Here is a 20,983-nt window from a genome sequence, read left to right on the forward strand (position 1 = left end):
TGTGCTGCCGCCAAAAGATGTTTTCGGGATACCGAACAGAGCACAGTACCCCGCTAGCCACAAATTGGTAGTGTGACCAGGGATCGACGATCTAACAGTGTTGTGTTGGAAGTTGTATATATGCGTCTTGCTGTGTAAACTTCGATATCGCGTTTCACGACTGCTTGAAGACTGCATTATTGAATGTGGCGCCATCTGTTGCATGTGGGCGGAACTAGCTGGCCAACTAGTTGGATCCGCCACACTCCTATACAACAAACGCGATTTTTTTGCTCTTTGTGCTCAATAAATAATTAATGACAATAAATAGGCAATATGAAATGTGTGTACCTACTGTCGTTTACCTAGTCAATGATACGGAACCCTTCGTGCGCAAGTCCGATTCGCTCTTGGCCGATGTTTTGATGCTGGTGTGCAACAAGAATTAGCTTAAACAAAGGCTGAATACGTAATTTCCTAATCCGCAGATTTTCCGTATTTTTTTTAAAAGGTTCTGTCTGAGCATTCTGCCATTGTGCCGTTATGTATTGCATTGCACAACTAAGTATATCGCATTGTAGTCCTACCGACCCCGCCGGCGTGGTCGCCGATTTTAATTCTTTCAAATATATTTTATCTCAGACGACGCCCTGAGCCGAGGTTCGCGCCCAACTGGGCACCCTCAATCCTGTTGTCTTAAACGTTGGACCGAGTGAGAGCCTTCAGCGCTCCCCATTTGTCCGGCCAAGTAGTTAATGCCATCTGCGGCAAAACAATAAGTCACGTTAAAAAAAACATTTTAGTCCAATTAATCACGCCTAAACCACTGAACCAATTTAATACATAGAACCTAAACACGGAGAAAAAAATCTAAAAAGTATTTTTATCGACATATTAGAACGAAAAAAAATCGCATGGACAGGATGACCCAGTAGTGTATTAGTTAACAAGCTCAAGGCTTGATAAGAACTCGGGTTCAAGTCCAGTCTAAGTTAAACTTTTTCGATATCATTTTCTATTCGGATACAGGATGTTTTCAGGGGACAAACTTAGATTAATTCCAGAGCCAGAGTGAAACAACTATCCACTGTACATCTGAGTAACTCAAGGGCGCATAGCTAGTTGAATATAAAACTCTTCAAGTGGGCAAAGTAGGTACTTACACCAAATACAGTCTGATACAAAACAAAGTCGACAAGAAACCATCACTCAAGTTTAAATAGCATACGGACCAATGCTTCCGCGCGGAGGTAATTATGGCAAGCCTGTAGGGCTCCATCTACGAGTATCAACTTTTCTATATCCGTAATGTTGGTACCTTGACCTTTTGTTCAATCGATTGTTAAACCCAAGGTAAGTATAAGAAGACCAGGTATGCTCAAAAGTGACAACATACATTTCAAGCCAACATGCATAACAACACAAACATAACACACACACACACAACATTTTAACCTTTTTATCTCATCATCATCATCAGCCCATTAACGTCCCCACTGCTGGGGCACGGGCCTTCCCTGTGGATGGATAGGGAGATCGGGCCTAAACCACCACGTGGGCCCAGTGCGGATTGATGGTTATTAACGACTGCTAATGCAGCCGGGACCAACGGCTTAACGTGCCTTCCGAGGCACGGAGGAGCTCGAGATGAAAACTTTCTTTTTTTGTGGTCACCCATCCTATGACCGGCCTTTGCGAAAGTTGCTTAACTTCAACAATCGCAGACCGAGCGCGTTTACCGCTGCGCCACCGAGCTCCTCATTTTATCTTATAATACTATATTATTTTGGTTTCCGACTTGTTACTAGGTATGGGTAGGTAATACCAGATGTAAGTATGCACATTATGTGCATATATGCAGAGTTGGCTCGAAGAGATCTCTTATAGAGATAAGACCTTTTGTACCAATTTTTCGTTATTAATTTTACTAATGTGTGTAAAGTAGAGCTTTTGTAATAATAAATGCTTTAAGAGTAAGCAACCACACGATCACAAACAAATATTTAATTAAATATAATTTAAATATTACACAACTATTTAAAAGTAATGGTTAATGGTCTGCGCTTCTGTCAACATTGACGTAGCTTGCCCGAAGCGAGGAAAGGTGTCCACACATCTATCTCGACGCGGATCCAAATTCCGAAGCCGTTACATAACTCATGGTTACACACCTTACGTTAATTTTGTGTTTGGTGGCATAGTCAAGTAATCTTTTTCAATATATTGGCCGTATTATGTAAATTAGGTCGATAGGATCCGTTTAACTTGGAGTTGAATGATTTTAATATTTTTGCTGAAGACTTTTAACCTTAATAATGGCCCCGATTCCTGCAGACACCACCTAATTTTACTTTAACGTCATTTTCTTATCCGCTGAAAAGGAAAGAGACGGATGATTGACAGCTTTTAATTTTAAGAAGAATGAGTAAATGAATGAATAACCCGGGCGAATCAAAAAGGTATCTCGCTGGTATGCAAACCGTTTGACATGTGCTGTCAACTTAATTCTGTCGGGTTATTGGCCGATGTAAAATTTTTAGACGATTGTTTTAGATTTGTGCTTAAAATTGACGTGTGTTCCATAAATTTTATGCTTGTCGATTATCCGTCCCTTTCCTTTCAAAACTTTTGACAGATATAACTTAAAATAAAATTAGATGGTATTTACAGGAATTAGCACCAGTAGCGGAGTTTAACAGCCTCTGTGATCTAGTGGTTAGAACAGTAGACTCAAGATCTGGAGGTCCGGGGTTGATATCATTTTGTGAGACTGTCCATTATTTGGTAAAGACATTCCAGGCTTAAATCCCCTGATTGTCCGAAAAAGTAAGATGATTCCGTGCTGAGGGCACGTTAAGCCGTAAAAAACACGTCTACCAAAGAAAAATTTGAATAATATGTGCGACATTTTGTCACGTGTTTCTACGACGTCACAGGGTGCTTTTTATACAAATTCCATAGTAGTTTCTTGTTTTGACGTTAAGTAAAAAGTATCTGGAACTAGTTGGGAAGCCAGCGCCTTTTTAGGCCTCCTCCTTTGGAATTACTTTTTACCTCATCATCACCAGCACATTAACGTCCCCACTGCTGGGGCACGGGCCTTCCCTATGGATGGATAGGGAGATCGGGCCCTAAACCACCACGCGGGCCCAGTGCGGATTGGTGGTTATTAACGACTGCTAATGCAGCCGGGACCAACGGCTTAACGTGCCTTCTGAAGCACGGAGGAGCTCGAGATGACAACTTGTTTTTTTGTGGTCACCCATCCTATGACCGGCCTTTGAGAAAGTTGCTGAACTTCAAAATACGCAGACCAAGCGCGTTTATTTTATTTTTTTTAACAATTATCTGTAATCCCCAGATACCTCGACTGGATGAACCTGTTGACCTACGACTACCATTCAGCCTTCGAGCCCGCTGTGAACCACCACGCACCGCTCTACCCCCTCGAGGAGCCAAACGAATACAGCGTCGACAATGAACTGAACATTGTAAGTATAGGGTATTGTCTCCTTTAGGCAGTGGCGACCCTAGGGCGGTGCGAGGTACCAGGCGCCGAAATACGGGGGGGGGGGGGGGGGGGGCAAAATAAGCCAAGGCTGGTTCACCCCGGTGCTCATACCGGGTGGCCGTAAACAAAACTTTTAAAACAACATTTAAAACTACTGCAGCTTCTCACTACCTTTACATCTGGGGAAAAGAAGCTGCAAGGAAATCAGCACAGGGCCCTAGACGTTCTTTAAAAAAGAAGACAGAAATAGATACAGAATTTTTTAAACGTAAACTAAGTACCCTCGTTTTACGGAGTGATTCGCTTAATTCCCCTATTTAAAGCTACTGTGAACTAACAAAATACACATACATACACGCCTGTTTCCCAATGGGGTAGGCAGAGACCTCGGAACTAACAAAATGTTGTCCATGATTCCAGGACTACACGATCAAATTCTACCTGGAGAATGGTGCTGACCGGGATAAGCTGGTCCTGGGTATCCCTACCTACGGGCGCTCCTACACGCTGTTCAACCCTGACGCGGTGGAGATAGGGGCCCCGGCGGATGGGCCTGGCGAACAAGGAGATGCGACTAGGGAGAAGGGATATTTGGCGTACTATGAGGTGAGTTGCACAGCAAGATAATAGCCATTTGTTCATTAAACATCAACAGCAACGGCCTCTGTAGTCCAGTGGTTAACCGTTGCTCACGGAGGTCCCGGTTTCGAATCCCGGTATCCAAAAATCACCTTGTGATTCCTAGTTTGGTCAGGACATTACAGGCTGATCACCTGATTGTTCGAAAGTAAGATGATGCGTGCTTCGGAAGGCGCGTGAACCCGTTGGTCACCGTTACTACTTGTTGATGTAAGTACGTAGTCGTTATATGAGCCATGTTAGGGGCATTTGGCGGCTCAATAACAACCCTGGCACCTGGATTGAGTTGGTAATCCACCTCTTAACCCACACAATAGAAGAAGAAGAGGTAAACATTTAGGGCAAAGTCACTTTTCGCCAGATAAGGGAGTGGACAAACTGGAATTTATATTAATAACATGAGCCATGTCAGGGGCCTTTGGCGACTCAATAATAACCCTGACACCAGGGTTGTTGAGGTTGGTAATCCACCTCACAACCCACACGATAAAAGAAGATTAATAAAATAGTTGTTAATTTTATATGATACAAGGGTGTTAGTAACATCTTAACGAATACTGAGGGGGATGATTCCGCTCATGATTCTGAGTTGATATCAAGTGGAATTTCCTGGCGGAAAATTCATGAAAATTTTAGTGTATTGTTTGCGTGGGACGGCAAATTTCACTTGATATCTACTCAAAATCATGGTCTGAATCATCTTTCAAAGTTTTCGTTACCGAAAATAGTCCCAAATCAACAATCACTTACTTAGATTTGTATATTTAAATATATTCCAATTTCATTTGGTGCGGTAAGCTATATATAATATTGTTTAAACATTTTAAAATGGCGCCCAGGATGGGGCGATATGATTAATAAAATTTCATGTTTGTTAAATGTTATGAACATAAAAAAATATTAAGATTCTCTCGCTGACTGGAGTAACGCATGAGAATTGTGTTTTTACAAAATCTTCACAACAAAATCTTTGACCCACAGATCTGCGAAGCGCTCAAACCGAAAACCAAGAAGCGTTCTCCTGCAAGGGATTCAGAGGAGGATTCAGAAGAAGAGTCTGAAGAAGAAGAGGATCAACCCTGGACTGTGATGCATCCGAACGACAACGCCATGGGTCCGGTGGCGTACCGCGGCAACCAGTGGGTCGGCTATGATGACGTGGATATTGTGAGGAAGAAAGCTGAATATGTGGCTGAAAACGGTCTTGGAGGTAAGCATTGCTTTTTAATTTTCTGTCTTACGCTCTTTCATGGACTAAACATACATACATAACATAAACAGTCTATATATGTCACTGCCGGGCACAGGCCTATCCCCTCAATCAACCGGAGGTGGTATGGAGTATACTCCACCACGCTGCTCCAATGCGGGTTGGTGGAGGTGGTTTTTACGGCTAATAGCCGGGACCAACATGACACATAAAATAAACAGTGTATATATATCCCATTACAATGCATTTACGGAGATATGTGATCTAACCTGTATTGGGCTGGTTTTCCCTTCGCGGTTTGGAAGGTCAGACAGGTAGTCGCTTCTGTTAAAAACCGGACCTGTCAATCGGATATCGGATGATGATGATATACGTCGCTTGCTTGTCAGCTTTTTAATAAATAATTCGACAAAGTTTTATCTAGGTAGTTATCTTGATATTACTATAATAATATTATTAATAAGATACCTATAGAACTTTGTCTTATTTAATGACTCGACCTGACCAGTAGGTCGCAGCGTAATAATTCATGACAATTATTTTGTAATTTTAGGTATAATGTTCTGGTCGATTGACAACGATGACTTCCGTGGAACATGTCACGGCAAACCCTACCCGCTCATCGAGGCTGCGAAAGAAGCATACATCGTCAAACTTGGGTAAGTCAGACACTCAGTCTTCTCTCGTGTGAGTTGTCAGATCAATGACCAACCACAACAAACTCTCCTTTTGTTTTGAACTACTTTGCCGGACAAATGGGGAGCGCTAAAGGCTCTCACCCGGTACAACGTTCAAGACAACATGCCTGAGGGTGCCCAGTAGAAGCAGGGCGTCGTCTGAGAGGAAAAATATATGACAGAATTAATCGACCCCAGAGGGTCGATAGCGATTAGCGGTGAATGAGGGAAATCGTCGACCACGCCGGCGGGGTCGGTATCGCGGGGTCCTGAAGTGTTTATTGTTGATTGACAACAAACCCTCCGAAACACGGATAATCTTCATCATCATCAGCCCATTAACGTCCCCACTGCTGGGGCACGGGCCTTCCCTATGAATGGATAGCGAGATCGGGCCTTAAACCATCACGCGGGCCCAGTGCGGATTGATGGTTATTAACGACTGCTAATGCAGCTTCTTAACGTGCCTTCCGAAGCACGGAGGAGCTCGAGATGAAAACTTTTTTTTGTGGTCTCCATCTTACTTTCGGACAATTAGGTGATTTCAGCCTGCATTGTCCTGACCAAACCAGGGAAAGTCTCGAAAAGTGTTTTTTTTTTGTTAAACGTGTCTGCACCGGTAATCGATTGTGATAATTTGGATCGTGTGACGAACGCTTAATCACTGGACCACTGAGTCCTTTGTTGATAAAGAAAGGCATGTGACCAACATCGGCAATCATACTCGGGAACTTGTAATCTATTTAGAAATTAATACATAAATACATTCTTCCTAGACAGATGATTCCGTGCTTCGAAGGGCATGTTAATCCGTTAGTCCGGGTCGTAATAGCCGTAAAAAGCACATCTACCAACCCGCAGTGGAGCAGCGTAGTACCCTGGTTGATTGGTTGATTGAGACTGGCTGGTTGATTGAGGGGAAGCCTGTGCCCAGCAGTGCGACGTATATAGGCCATTTGTTTTATTTTCTTCCCGATTGCAGATCAACGGACAACGCAATCGTGACGGACCGCCCCCGAGGGTCGACCACAGTGAGGAGCACCTCCAACCGCCGCAGGAACCGTCCGCGCAGCTCCACCACCACTACCACCACGCCGAAACCTTCCGCCTCCAAGTATGGCTATTGTTTGCATTGCGCACTTACTTTTATATGCGCAGGGGGGTTACCCCTTGTGTTCGTATTTATAAGTACCACTAATAATATTTGAACTATCTTACAGGAGCAACAAACGCAAGAGTGGCTCCGCAGTAAGCAGCACCACTCCAGCGTGGAACATCGTCACACCCGAGCCACCGACCACACCAGATCCCGGATCAGGTAACAAATATCCACACATACTCTGTATGCCATTTGCATGATCACCGACAAATAAAAGTAAATGTATTTCCTTCCGAGCTTGTGGATGACCTTTGCCACTCCCGTGTCAGGCTATACCTTCACGAAAGAAAGTGTCTTCAGCAAACATATGTCGCCCTTGAACTAATGATTATTCAATATTGAAGAACATTACGGCTCGCATTGAATCTCAAGACTCTACTTTAGTTCAAATCAAATATACTTACTTTATTGCACAGAACTAAAATTTCAACAAGTTCAAGTTCAAGCAAAAGAAAAAGATTTCAAAATGATCACTCATTAACATAACATAAGCTGACGACTATCAGGTTTGTCCGAGGTACAACCATCGCAAGATTAACTAAGTACTCACACCTCACCGAGCTTTGTGTTAGATCGACGTGACAGCTGGTGAGCCGTATCACCGTCTAGAATGGTCGAGCCAACTGTGTTAGTTCTTCTTCTATCGTGTGTGTTGTGAGGTGGAGTACCAACCTTGAGCCGCCAAAGGCCCCTGACATGACTCATGTAACGGCTACTTACTTACATCAATAAGTAGTAACCGGCACCAACGGCTTAACGTGCCTTCCGAAGCACGGATCATTTTATTTCGGACCATCAGGTGATCATCCTGTAATGTCCTAACCAAACTAGGGACCACAAAGTAATTTTTTAACATTAATTTTAAAATGAATCGAACCTGGGACCTCCAGATCATGAGCCCAACGCTCAACCACTGGACCAACGGAGGTGTTAGTGAAAAGTTAAGATAAATTAATAACTTATTGGTGCAAGTCCGGTACCGGCGCTCCCCTATTGAGAAGCAAGCTAGTGTAGCAGCAATGAATATGTCCATATCAATGAAATAGTAGTCAATAATCATCATCATCACCAGCCCATTAACGTCCCCACTGCTGGGGCACGGGCCTTCCCTATGGATGGATAGGGAGATCGGGCCTTAAACCATCACGCGGGCCCAGTGCGGATTGGTGGTTATTAACGACTGCTAATGCAGCCGGGACCAACAGCTTAACGTGCCTTTCGAAGCACGAAGGAGCTCGAGATGAAACTTCAATCATACAGTAGTCAATAATAATCTATCCATATTTCAGACTTCAAGTGCACGGACGAAGGTTTCTTCCCTCATCCTCGGGACTGCAAGAAGTACTTCTGGTGTCTCGATTCCGGACCTTCCAACCTCGGCATCGTCGCTCATCAGTTCACTTGTCCTTCTGGTAATCAAGAGTTTAATATATTACTGGGGGGAGGTTAAAAAGGCCACATCGAAGCAATTCATCTAAAATATACGTAAATCAAATCAAATTGAATCGAATCGAATCAAATCAAATCAAATTAATTTATTTGCGAGAACACCATAGAATACAAAAAAACGCGATATTGCAATTTGTCATTTGCGCATATGAAGGTAAGTGCGCAATGCAAATAAATGTCAAATAGCAATATTGCTTTTTAGATGAATTGCTTCGATGTGGCCTTTTTAACCCCCTAATCCTTCTTTTACTAAACAACTACTTCGTATATCCTTGAGAGGACATTCTTCTGAAACGCGGATCATCTTACTTTCAGACACTCAGTTGATCAGCCTGTAATGTCCTAACTAAACCTGCTGGCTATAAAATGAAGAACACGTTCACCTCGCGCATGTCAAAACAAACGACTAGGGCTTGCGTCTACTCCACATGCTGGATGAGTGTGACGTGTGCTGCAGTTCATGTACAGTCATGAGCCATATCATGTACCCACTTTAGAACCCTGTCGCACTATCATATTTGACATTTAATGAGATCTACGGTTTAATTTGTCAAAAAAGTTAATGTGACATGGTTTCAAAGTGTATATGTCACCGTAAAATTGTAAATAACGTTAGATTATAATCTATCTCGCGAGATTGTGAACTGTCGAAAAATTGTGAAACGTAATATACTGCTTACAATTTAACGTATTATTATTCGTCAGATTATAATCTATCGAAGTAAAACTGTTAAATCACAATCTTACAATTGTCAAATTGTCAACTGTCCGACGGCTGTCCCTGATTGGTCGGCCTTACAGTAGACCGTTCTGTGTCCATAGAGTTAGGAATAAAACACAGGTGTCAGTCAAATAAAATAAATGCTCTTCAAGATTGTGAAATCAAGTACGTATTTATTAATTATTTAGTAAGTAATCAATAATTCTGACATCACATGGTAAGAAAAAATGTATCAAAATTAAAAAATCTGAAACGTATCATTCAGTATACTTTTCGTGTGTAAGATAAACATGCTGGCGGCATAGGGGTGGCCCAAGGGCCACCCCCGCCGCACCCTAACCTACTGTTATGCCTTGTAAAAATTATGACAAAACACTATTATTCTAAAAAAGAATTATGGATATCTATTTATTAATCCCAAAAATAAGTTATACCTAACAAACCAGTATTCCTAGATGTTATTATGGGAAAGTAAAAACTATTATGCTAAAAAACGTTATGCAAAAAGGATTATGATAATTAAAAATATGACAAAAACATTTATGCATTTTAAGAGAATCCCAAATTAACATTATGCTCACTCTAATAGTTTTGTAACTCGGTATAGCACGCGAGGTGCGTTTCGTATCACAATTTGACGGTTTCACTTCGATAAATTATAATCTACCGAAAAATAATACTGTAAGCAATATGATACGATTCATAATTATTCGACAGTTCACAATCTCGCGAGATTCAAATCGATAGATTATAATCTAACGTTATTTACAATTTTACGGTGACATATACATATTAGTACTCATGACCGTCCATAATGCACAATATCTGTAAATTGTGTCTTCATATTCCTACGGGTTATTATAACACCAGTTGTGGCTGCAAATTATATTCAGGTGACTCGAGACTTGGCCCGATAAAGATTACAGGCTCAGGCTTTTTGACTTATTGTAGATTCGCCTCAGATGGCATTAACTTCTTCGCCAAAAAAAGAATCTGGAGTTTTGTCTGTTTTTCTACATGTCAATTAACCAATTCATTTCTTTCCCAGGCCTGTTCTTCAACAAAGCAGCAGACTCTTGCGACTTCGCCCGCAACGTGTTGTGCAAGAAGCCCAGCGCTACCACCAAGGCCCCGAAGCCGGAGCCCACCAAGCCTACCACCACCAAACCTACCACCACTACCACCACCAGGAAGCCCGTCAAGCTCAGCACTAAGAGCTCTTCGTTGTTTAGAACTACTAGTACTACGACCACCACTCCTGCGCCTGAATCTGAGGTACTTTTTTTTACATACATAGCATCCCCGAAGACGTAGGCCGAGTAATCACTTGTCGTAATTTTTTTGTTTCTGTGTACATTTTTTTTGGGGTATTTTTTTGTCGATTTGCCGCAAATGGCATTAATTGCTAGGCCGGACATTCTATGTATATAAACAGTTATTTAAGTAATAAATAAATAAATACAGATAATAACATAACATAACACAACATATTAAGCCATCCATCATGGACATAATTTGTCAACAGTTAACCCTCGTTAGTGACTTAAAGATTCTTATTACCTTCTGAACTAGGGCTGATTCCAGAGGTCCTCTAAAACCAGCTAACTGGCAACTCTGCCAAGACGCAGAGAAATAGCGCAGTATTCTCCATTATTCCATTCACATGATTATGTATTCAATGTAAAAAAAAAACACTCACTCGATCAATCACTCTCCAAGTTGAAATAACCATATTTGAAGTAACCATATCGAACTTACAGGAAGAAGAATACGAAGACGATTTGGAAGACGCAGCAGACATTGAAGCTGAAGATCCGAAGGTTATCAAGGAGCTGATTGATCTGATCAAGAAAGTTGGTAAGTAAACGACATTATTAAAAAAAGCACCACATAAGTTACGTTTTCATATATCCGAAATAATTAGTTTATAAAATATGCGTTAGATGGCGCTTGTCCATGACACTCACTTTCCTACATGATGATGATGATGATGATGATGATGATGCGATCCAGCCGATTTCGGCTACGGCGACTGCTTCAACTCCGACGTTCATGTGCTCGCATGTGGCTTATATAGCCAATCTTATTGGAAAAGATCCTCGCACATAGTGGGCATGTGAGTACACCATTTAAATATGCATAATTGATCGCCGTAGGCGGTCAGGCTTTCAATTCATCGCGCTTGGCGTCAAGCTCTAAGCGCCGTCGATGTTCTAATTCATAAACTTTGGTGTGAACCAAAGCTCTCCATTCCGGGCGATTAGATACCCACAGATACAGGGCCTACATAGATATAGATGTATTGTATAAATATTATTGCGTTCGGTCCAGGTGGAGTGGAGCAACTAGAGAAGCAGCTGCATCTGTCGGAGTCCTCCAGCACAGATGGAGCCATCACCACCACGCCGACGCCCTTCAACAAGAGGCTCTACCAGAAGGTGCTCGAGCGGACCCGAGGGAAGAACAAGTAAGAGAAACAAATTAAGTATTATACAAGAATAGGATAGTTGATATATTTTACAGGTGGTAATGTTTTCATAAGTTTATTAAATCAAAAACAATTTGCACAATACATTTAAATTTACACGACACTGTACTACTTACTGCACTCATGTAGAATTATAAATAGTAGTAGTACGTAGTAGTAGTGTAGTAGTAGTGGGAAATAGGCTTGAGTTTATGTATGTATGTAGAATTATGTATGGTAATCTTGTCTAACCTGCAAGCAGGCGTGCAAATATTAAAAACAATACTTACTTACATAAAAAATTTAGTAAGAACAACGAATTTTCTGTATCCCATGGATTGGTACACGATTTCCCGCATCGATAGAATGATAATAATATAAGTAATATGATAGGGGCATGAACGAAGATACTTCGATATTCAATCCGATTCTGGAATTAGCCAAAATCAATTACTTTTTACTAAATGTCAAAACACGAAATTAATAAGGAATTTGTATGAAAAAGTACACTGTGACGTTATAGAAAAACGTAATAAAATGTCGGACTTATTATTACGTTTTTCATGATTAAAATTAAAAAATAATGTACTTAAATAGAAGAAAGAAAATGTTATAGTTTAGTTTTAGATCTGTCTTTATTTAGTAATCAGAATATCATAATTTATTTTAAGCCTAGTACACGACCCAATTGGGGGTTCTCGCTGCCCCAGGCGAGGTATGCCGCATTGGCCTATTAGGCATTTCCTGTCTTCATCATATAGTTGCAAATAAGACACTAAATTGTATTTTTTTTGTAGGTATACCGGTAATAATCAAAGCAGTGGACAGAACAGCCGGCGAGGACCACAGAACGCAGGTCTAGAAGCCACTGCTGATAAGGACAAACTGCTGAAGAAAGATCGGCCACAGTGAGTCATCTAGAAAATAAGAATATATTTTAATGACGAAAATGATTTTCGCAAAGTTAGTCTTCAAATTAAGGAAATGATAAACCGTAGTTTCCCACTATGCTAGGAGCGGTTCCAGCTTTTATGGCAGGCGGGGTGGGTTACCTATCTCCGTACAGAAATAGATAAAATTCCAGTGGCCACCCATGACTTAACACGTTGGCGCGCGGTACTTTTTCGTAAATTAGCAGTAGGGGTCATGACCTCCCCCGCTGGATCCGCCCATGTACTCTGCTATGATATGGGGTTTCAAAAAAGGAGAGAAGAGGTTCTTGGAGGTTGGCACCACATAGGCAATACCCCGGATGCTGTAAATGTCCATAGGCGGCGGTGACCACTCACCATACTATACAATACAATACAAATACACTTTATTGCACCACAATAAAAAGAAATAATTACAAAAGTCTCTTAACTAAGTACATGGCAAATGGCGGCCTTATCGCTTAAAGCGTTTTCTTCCAGACAACCATAAGGTGAGGAAAAGTGTAAAAAAAAAATCACCATCAGGTAGCCCATCTGCCTTTTTGCCGTCCATGTCACATAAAAATATGAAAAGCTTGTCACTAAAGTAGATTGGTCAAATTACAATCATGTACCCACATTTCAGGTACACAACAATCAACCGCTCGCGCCCAGCGTTCTCCACCCAGCTGCCTCTTGATGACGAAGACCTGGATGATATCGCAGTGGATCCCCCTCGACAGTCCCTGGCGCGGTCGGTGGACGAGGGCAAAGTAGGCACCACAGCCAAGCCGCTGCAGTACGTCAATATCCGACGAGCTCGACCGCTGACTACTTCCGATACAGCTGATGATACTGCATCTAGGTAAGAAGAGGTTCCTTTGTTTTGAAAAAAAATAAAGAGTATACAAACAAATAAGAGGTTTTTTGAACAACAATAGAATATAATAGAATAGAAAGAATAGAAATAGTTTATTACAAAAGGGCGCCACATACAAAAAAAAAGACAACAACATCATATCAAATTTCCACTGAAACAATTACAAAAAAGCAAGACGGATGTTTGTCGAAATGATCATAAGGTGGTGGTGGACGTCCTGAGATAACAGGGCCTCAATCAGCACAAATCGCGGCATGAACCACGAAGACAATCACACCATTGCACCAAATATAAAGTATAGGAACGTAAATAAGTACGTTGTTGACTAAAAACCTTGGTAATTTCAACACTCAAAAAATACTCATTGGGAAAATGTTGAGAAATTCCATTTCTCAACTTACTTAAAAATGATTCAAACGACTGGAATAGTTTCGCTACTTGGTGTTACGGCACCAATAGAGTAGTTTTCAACTAGTCAAATCAGTTACTTTTTACTAAACGTCAAAACGCGAAATTACTATCATGGAATTTGTATTAAAAACCAACCTGTGACGTCATAGAAAAACATGCCAAAATGTCACACTTGTTATTAAATTTTTCTTTATTAAAATTCATAAATAACTTAAATAGAAAAAAGAATATGTTTTTCGTCAGTTTTAAATCTGTTATTATTAAAAGTAATCAGGGGGGTTAACATGGCCACATCGAAGCAATTCATCTAAGAAAGCAATATTGCAATTTGACACTTGCGCATAAAAAAAACAAATGTCAAAAATAGCAATATTGCTTTCTTGGATGAATTGCTTCGATGTGGCTATTTTAACCCCTCAGAACTTCATAATTTATCCTTGACCTAGGAAACTACCCAATTACAAGCCCTCGCCAGTAGACATTATCTCACCTAGTTCTATTCTTAATAATGAACCATCAATTTTTCAGAAACGCCCTATTCGAGCGCTCCGAATCGTTCGTATCAGTTTCGGAGACTCCGAACACATTGGACATTGCGAGTGCGCGTCGTGAGAACATTCCTGAATACGTCACCATCAGGAGACAGAGACCTACCACTGAGGAGACCGTCACTGAACAGTAAGTTGCCACTAAAATTAACACTTTTCGGAAATATGTTGCTTTTTTGACTTGGCTTATGGTAGATTTGCCGCAAATGGCATTAACAAATTTAAGACAACGGGGGTGAGGGTGTCGAGTTAGGCGCGCATCTCGGCTCGAACATTATAAATTTGAAAGATTGAATAGACCCTAGTAGGTCGATAGCGATAAGCGCTGGATGAGGAAAATGCGTTGCGGAGGTATGTGACCTAACCTGCTTTGGGCTCGTTTTCCTTTTGCGGGTTGGAAGGTCAGACAGGTAGACGCTTCTTCAAAATATCAGACCTGTCAAATCTTCTGGTTAGGTTACAGTAGGTCAGGCAGGCCCGGTGACACTGACCACCACTCACTCCACTGATTGTCTTCCAATTCATTATTGTGTTTATACATTTGTACTTTAAACATATGTTAGATGAAGACAGTGTATAAAAACTATTCTTCAACTTTACAGATACCACAACACCGAGGCAGAGGACAGTCAAGAAACGGCTTTAGAAAGAGAGATATCTTCTCCTCAGCTGACGTCACAGCCTCAGTACACGTCTATTGTACGAGTGCGCTCCACCACTACCCCTCCAGAGGACAACAGTAGTCCTGATCCCACCACCGTCCTTGCTGTCCAAATTTCCTCCTTACTAAACTCTCCTGCATCATCTGAAGTGGAAACACTTGAGGAGGAATCTCCTGAGACAACAGTCGCTGAGGCAACCGAAGCTGTCGCAACAACGACTACTACTACTACCACGACCACGACGACAACTCCCGCCCCTTCGAGTGCCCCTACGCGTCGTACGGTCCTACGACGACGGGGCTCAACCACGACTACACAAGCAACTCCAACATCCTCGACAACCCAGGTGAGTTCCAGGAACTATACTTTCGTACGTCGTCGCCGCCCGCTCGCGCAGCCTAATGAAATAGTTTCGGACTCAACAGACGATCCCGAATTTTCTAGAAAGGTCAGGTCCACGACACCTGACAGTAGAGAAGTTGAAAATCGTAGGGAAACCGGACCAACTCGTAGGTTTAGGTCTAGGTTACAGACGAATGTTGATGATTCTGTTCCTGCTGCTGCGTCCCCTGTGTCCAGAGGACAGTTTAGACCTGAATTAAGCCGTGATGAAGTATTATCATTAACTCCCATTGACGTAGAATTGCCCCAATTTGTTCAGAAACCATCTTTCAGTTCAAGATCTGAGAGACGGTTCCGTGGTAGGACAACAGCAGCTAGTAAAATAGAGGACAGTGTGGCATCAGCTGCTACAGTTGAAGCCAGACGCCCCAATATTTTGCCCCGAGGTCGCAGTCGCTTTAGTCCTAGTTCTACTACATTAGCATTAGAAGAATCTGAAGCATCTGTAGCAACTGAGTCTACTCCGAGCCAGAAACGGCCAACTTTTGCTAGGTTTACTCCGCGACCATTTGCTAGAACTTCTGCAACTGTGGAACAGCAAGAAGATGAATCAGACACAGTAGTAACTCAAAGATTACCAACACGTTTGCCATTTGGTAGAACTAGGGTTACTGCATCGATTGCACAATCGACAAGTTCATCTTCTGTACAACCAAGGAGAATACTATTTCCCTCCCGTCAATCGAGTACTACTCCTCAAGCGTTGGCTCTAGAAGATGAGGAGGAGGACTTGGAAGAAAACAAAGATGATATTTCTCTATCTGAAACTGCAGTAGCTGAGAAAGAACATGAACAAGAATTCGATGAAAACTCAGACACAACAGAAGAGCTGCCAAAACGTAGAATAGTTATTAAGAAGCTTAGAGCACCAGTGAGTACTACAACAGAAAGTAGTATCTCTACTGAAGCAGTTCAGATTTCTGATGATGGCAAAAAGAGATTCAGGGTTATTAGAAGACGCCCATCTTCAACTTTCCCTCCTACGGAAGAGCCTGCTTCTATTACTGAAGCTCCAGCACCGCAAAGAATTCGTAAAGTAATTCGTAAGAAAATAAGACCCGCTGAAGATGAACCGGAAATTATAGCGAAATCAATTGGCTCCTTGAATTCTGCAGCTAAAGATACGACTACAGAAATTGTAGCTAACTATGGTGAAAAAAGTAAGCCTTCTACTATACCACCTCCCACCGAAGCTCCCACTGATCTAAAACAAGAAATTGAAACAACTAAAGAAGAAATCAAGCCTGATTTTGAAGAAAAAATAAATAGCAATGATACAGAACAAAAGCAAGATGTAAAGGAAAAAGTGGAATCCAATTCCCAAGAAAGTCAGCAAGAGGTTGAAAACCCCGTAGAAGAAAACCTGGCTATCACTGAAACTGAAGCGAAGCCACAAGTTTCTATAGAAACTGAAGAAAAAGCTGTCGATTTATCTGAGAACAATGAGGGGGCTGCTTCCGAAGAACCACCGAAAGAATTAGAAGAGTCTTCACCAGAGACTACGACAACTACTACAACACGGCAACCTACATCCACTGTGCGAAGCAGGCTACCATACCGCCCACCAAAACGTACATTCACATCTACAACCGAGTCCGTGCCCTCAAGCAGCAGGACTTTCAGCCGCAAATTCAACCCAGGTGTCTATACTAGTCCGTCAACAGTTGATAAAGAAACGAGCAAACTGGCTCCGGCTCCGACTAGAAGGCCCTTCTCATTTAGTAGGCGACCAACTTTTACAAGAACTACTAAGAAAGTGGTAGAAGAAGAAGAAGAGGAAGATGAATACTCTGAAGATGAAGATTTAGATGTACCCGAACAAGAAAATCCTTTGGTATTGGTACCGCCAAATCAATTATTTAGCAGGAGACCGCAACCTGGTCAAGAAAATAAGGAAAGTGATGAAGATCTTGATGAGGAAGAAGATGAAGAAGATGAACCGGAGCAACCACAAAGATTCACTCCTAGAAGACCACCAACTTTCAAACCTAGAGTAGTTAACTCAAACACCTTTAGAACTACTTCATCCACTACTGAATTACCTAAACGACCAAGCTCTCAGAATAGAACAGCAATATTTAATAGGTTTGGCGCAAAACCTGTAAACGACACTAAGAAACGTGTGCAAAATGTGCCAGTTGGTTACGGTTCTCCTTCAGCTGGTCAGCCAAAGACTCAAGAAACCTCTCAATCTTCAGTTGAACTAGAATCTGAGGAAGATATTACTACAACCAACGCATCAACTGGAGAAACTGAAGCAACCACTGAAGATGATGACTACTTGTCTATGACAATGACAGAATCTTCAGGAACGACTTTGACAGATAGCACCACCACAGAAGACATTACCACAAACACTATTGACGCTGACTGGTTGACTGAGACTACCACTGGTGGAATAGAGATTGATGATTCAGATGACTACTTAGAATCATCAGAAGGCACGACAAACTTACCAACTACACAAGATTCCACTACACAAACTGAAAGTGAAAAGCAAACTGAGCCTGAAGTACATGAAGACCAAACTTCCACCGAAGCATATTCTGAAAGCACTACAATTGAAGCTATTCCCGAAACAACAACTTATGCGCCTACAGTAGCACCGATAGTTAAAACTCAGTTCAACAAACTATTCTCCGTTAGTAGAGTTGTAGAAGTAAATTCGAAATTAGATAAGCATCGATTAAACAAGAATAACGAAACAACGCTTATTGAAGAGGGCAAACTTATGGTTGAAAAGAAACCTACAGTTGATAAAATTGGTGAAGTAAGCAGGTTTAGTTTTATTAAGATTGTCGAGGATGAAATTCCAATTTATTTAACTAAATTAGGACATGTTTATCCTGTAGAAAACCCACCGGATCACTATATACGAATTGATGAAGCTAGAAATGCTAGAGCTTTAGTTAATTTTGCCGATGCACCAAGAGAAAATTTAATAGCTTCAGAAAGTATGAACGAACCTTACAGACATGTGAATAAAGTTGAAAATCAACCTAAGGATGACATAGTACCCAAAAGTGAAGTAGAACATATTATACCAGGCGACGACTTTTTAAAATACATTAATGACGATAAAAAGTCTAGCAAATCTGAAGAAGACCAAGGTTTTGCTCAATGGCAATTCATCCCTGCTGCTTATGAGAATGAAAAGACCAAAGCAGCAAAGAACTTTGAAGTTGTTACTCCAAGAGGAATGCTTACTGAACCGTCGACGTTACCTTTGGAAGCCTTATTTAAAACTGAAAACCCAATGGCTAGGAAAGTTGGTGAGATTGGAGACAAACAACCATTTGTTGTGTATTCGGCATCAGTGCCAACACAAAATGAAGACGCAAATATTGTTAAGCTGCAAGTATTGAAACCTGAGACTGGTCGCAGTATAATAACTTTCGCTAAAGGCCAAGAGTTCCACGGAGGTCCTGTGACTGAACATGCTACTGTCAAATATCCTATCAACATTTCAGTTGTACCAAAAACATCAGAAAGCCCATCATCGTCAACAACAACGACTACTACTACTACCGAAACAGTGACCAGCCCTGTAATAGAAATGTTAACGACAATATCATCAACAACATTGACTACGGAACCATCAACAATCCCGCCTACAACTGAACCTTCAACAACAGAAACGATCGTTGAAGAAACGACGACAGTGAAATCACCTTTTGACAACAAGAGGTCTAAATTCGCTTTCCCAAGACGACCTACGTTCAAACCAGCGAACATAACTAGACCTACGATTGTCCCCAGGCCAGCTAAGAAACTTAACAGCACTGTGTCGTCGAATTTATTCCAAAAACCGAACAAAACATCTAATTTTAACCCCTCCAAGTCTCGATTCACTGCCAACAGAGGACAAAACGTACCGGTAGATATTAGAAAGAAGGGAAATACGAAGGTGCCTCCAAAGAGCTTCACGACAGAAGCCCCAAGGTCGACAACCGAAAGGCGACTGTACGTGAAGCCCATAAGGCCGAACTTGCGACCATCCTTTGTACCTCGGAGAAACACAACGCCTTCTCCACAAACCACTGTTAATACGTAATCGAAATAGTTAAGGCCATTGCACACATGATTACAAAAAATCGAATTCATTTTCAAATTAAAAGTCAACTCACGTTAAAAGCACATGAAACACTATTGATAGAAGAATTAAGTAGCCAATCAACTTTATGTTTTATCAATTTCAAATTATCAAAGAAAGTTCTACAAATGATTGATTCTAAACGGACCACAAACGGCCACTAGACATTGCGCACTTACTTTTACTTGCGCAAATGTCAAATTGTAATATTGATTTTTAGATGGATTGCTTTAATGTAGCCTTTTTAACGCCCCTGTCGTCCTCTTCAACACATCTCTTGATCCATTTCCATTGGTTTTTTTTTAATTCCATTAACTTGATTTGTAATCTTGTGTGTAAGTACTAAGTAGTTTTATATAGCAAGTAACATGTTGAGTCCGGTTTCTAACGCCATAAAATATTAAGAATTGGATTTTGAACTGTAACTTCGGCAATATGTTGTGACACAATTACTGACTGTTCAATTATTTTAGAAATTATGATAATATTAGAAATTATTGAAATAAAAAAATCATGCTAATCGCTATTTGATCGATAATTCTTGATTTTCTTCGTATTAAGAAAATTAAGTAAGTAAGTACTTTTGTTGGGTCCGATTATTTCATTGGCGGGTTTGAACGCATATGCTTACCTATAAAGTAATACATTCTTGAACATTATGTTATATGTAAATATCAACTCAACAGTTTTGTAGTCATATTTTTAGAGATTTCATAGCTTTAACTTAGGTTAGGTTTAATGGAGGTTTTGTACCAAAAAATGTATATTATAATATGTTAGTTCGTTTTGGTATTGAAGACTTTCAATTACAAATTGTCATAGGTTATCTAGCTTAGACTTATTTAATTTTTTTTATATTTGAAAAGTAATATTACTGAAGTAATCGTTACCATTAATAAGAATGTACATACATGAATAAAGGTAGGATTGGGCATTTGTATACCGATGGAGAAAATTGTAATGTAACAAAGAAATAAAATTGTAAGTGGATTATCTTCATAATTTATTTTCGGACGCACCAATTTGACTTCATCTATGAAAATGCAACGCGTTGCGCGGATACATCAATTAATCGCTCGCTTCTGCGTGAACGCTTTCAAACGTCGCATAGTGTTTGAATTAGTCGCGCGGCGCGCCGTGTTTCCATAAACAAGGTCTTAGCTTTAAGATCTATTTTACGCAAAAGTTTTACACTGACAAAATAAATAGGTAATACAGAATACCTACAATAAAAAATGATTTTATAAATCTTATCTTATTTAGC

The 20,983-nt window shown here is 40.9% G+C and overlaps 2 protein-coding genes across 4 annotated transcripts in view; one reads left to right on the forward strand and one right to left on the reverse strand.

Annotated features, from left to right (window-relative positions):
• The window catches only part of LOC126372089 (mucin-5AC), a 119,507-nt gene extending 98,795 nt beyond the window's left edge, over window positions 1-20,712 (forward strand). The window contains exons 6-19 of the mRNA XM_050017628.1: window positions 3,341-3,470; window positions 3,911-4,096; window positions 5,111-5,339; window positions 5,893-5,998; window positions 6,999-7,130; window positions 7,237-7,334; window positions 8,465-8,587; window positions 10,394-10,620; window positions 11,106-11,202; window positions 11,677-11,812; window positions 12,610-12,720; window positions 13,370-13,588; window positions 14,543-14,692; window positions 15,165-20,712. Of these exons, the coding sequence (XP_049873585.1) occupies window positions 3,341-3,470; window positions 3,911-4,096; window positions 5,111-5,339; window positions 5,893-5,998; window positions 6,999-7,130; window positions 7,237-7,334; window positions 8,465-8,587; window positions 10,394-10,620; window positions 11,106-11,202; window positions 11,677-11,812; window positions 12,610-12,720; window positions 13,370-13,588; window positions 14,543-14,692; window positions 15,165-19,680 (6,460 nt within the window). The 3' untranslated portion in view covers window positions 19,681-20,712. The remainder of the gene's footprint in view (window positions 1-3,340; window positions 3,471-3,910; window positions 4,097-5,110; window positions 5,340-5,892; window positions 5,999-6,998; window positions 7,131-7,236; window positions 7,335-8,464; window positions 8,588-10,393; window positions 10,621-11,105; window positions 11,203-11,676; window positions 11,813-12,609; window positions 12,721-13,369; window positions 13,589-14,542; window positions 14,693-15,164) is intronic.
• Window positions 1-20,983, reverse strand: part of LOC126372177 (uncharacterized) — a 319,771-nt gene that overhangs the window by 67,624 nt on the left and 231,164 nt on the right. The window lies entirely within an intron of this gene.

This window comes from Pectinophora gossypiella, chromosome 13 (assembly GCF_024362695.1).
Source record: "Pectinophora gossypiella chromosome 13, ilPecGoss1.1, whole genome shotgun sequence".
NCBI lineage: Eukaryota > Metazoa > Arthropoda > Insecta > Lepidoptera > Gelechiidae > Pectinophora > Pectinophora gossypiella.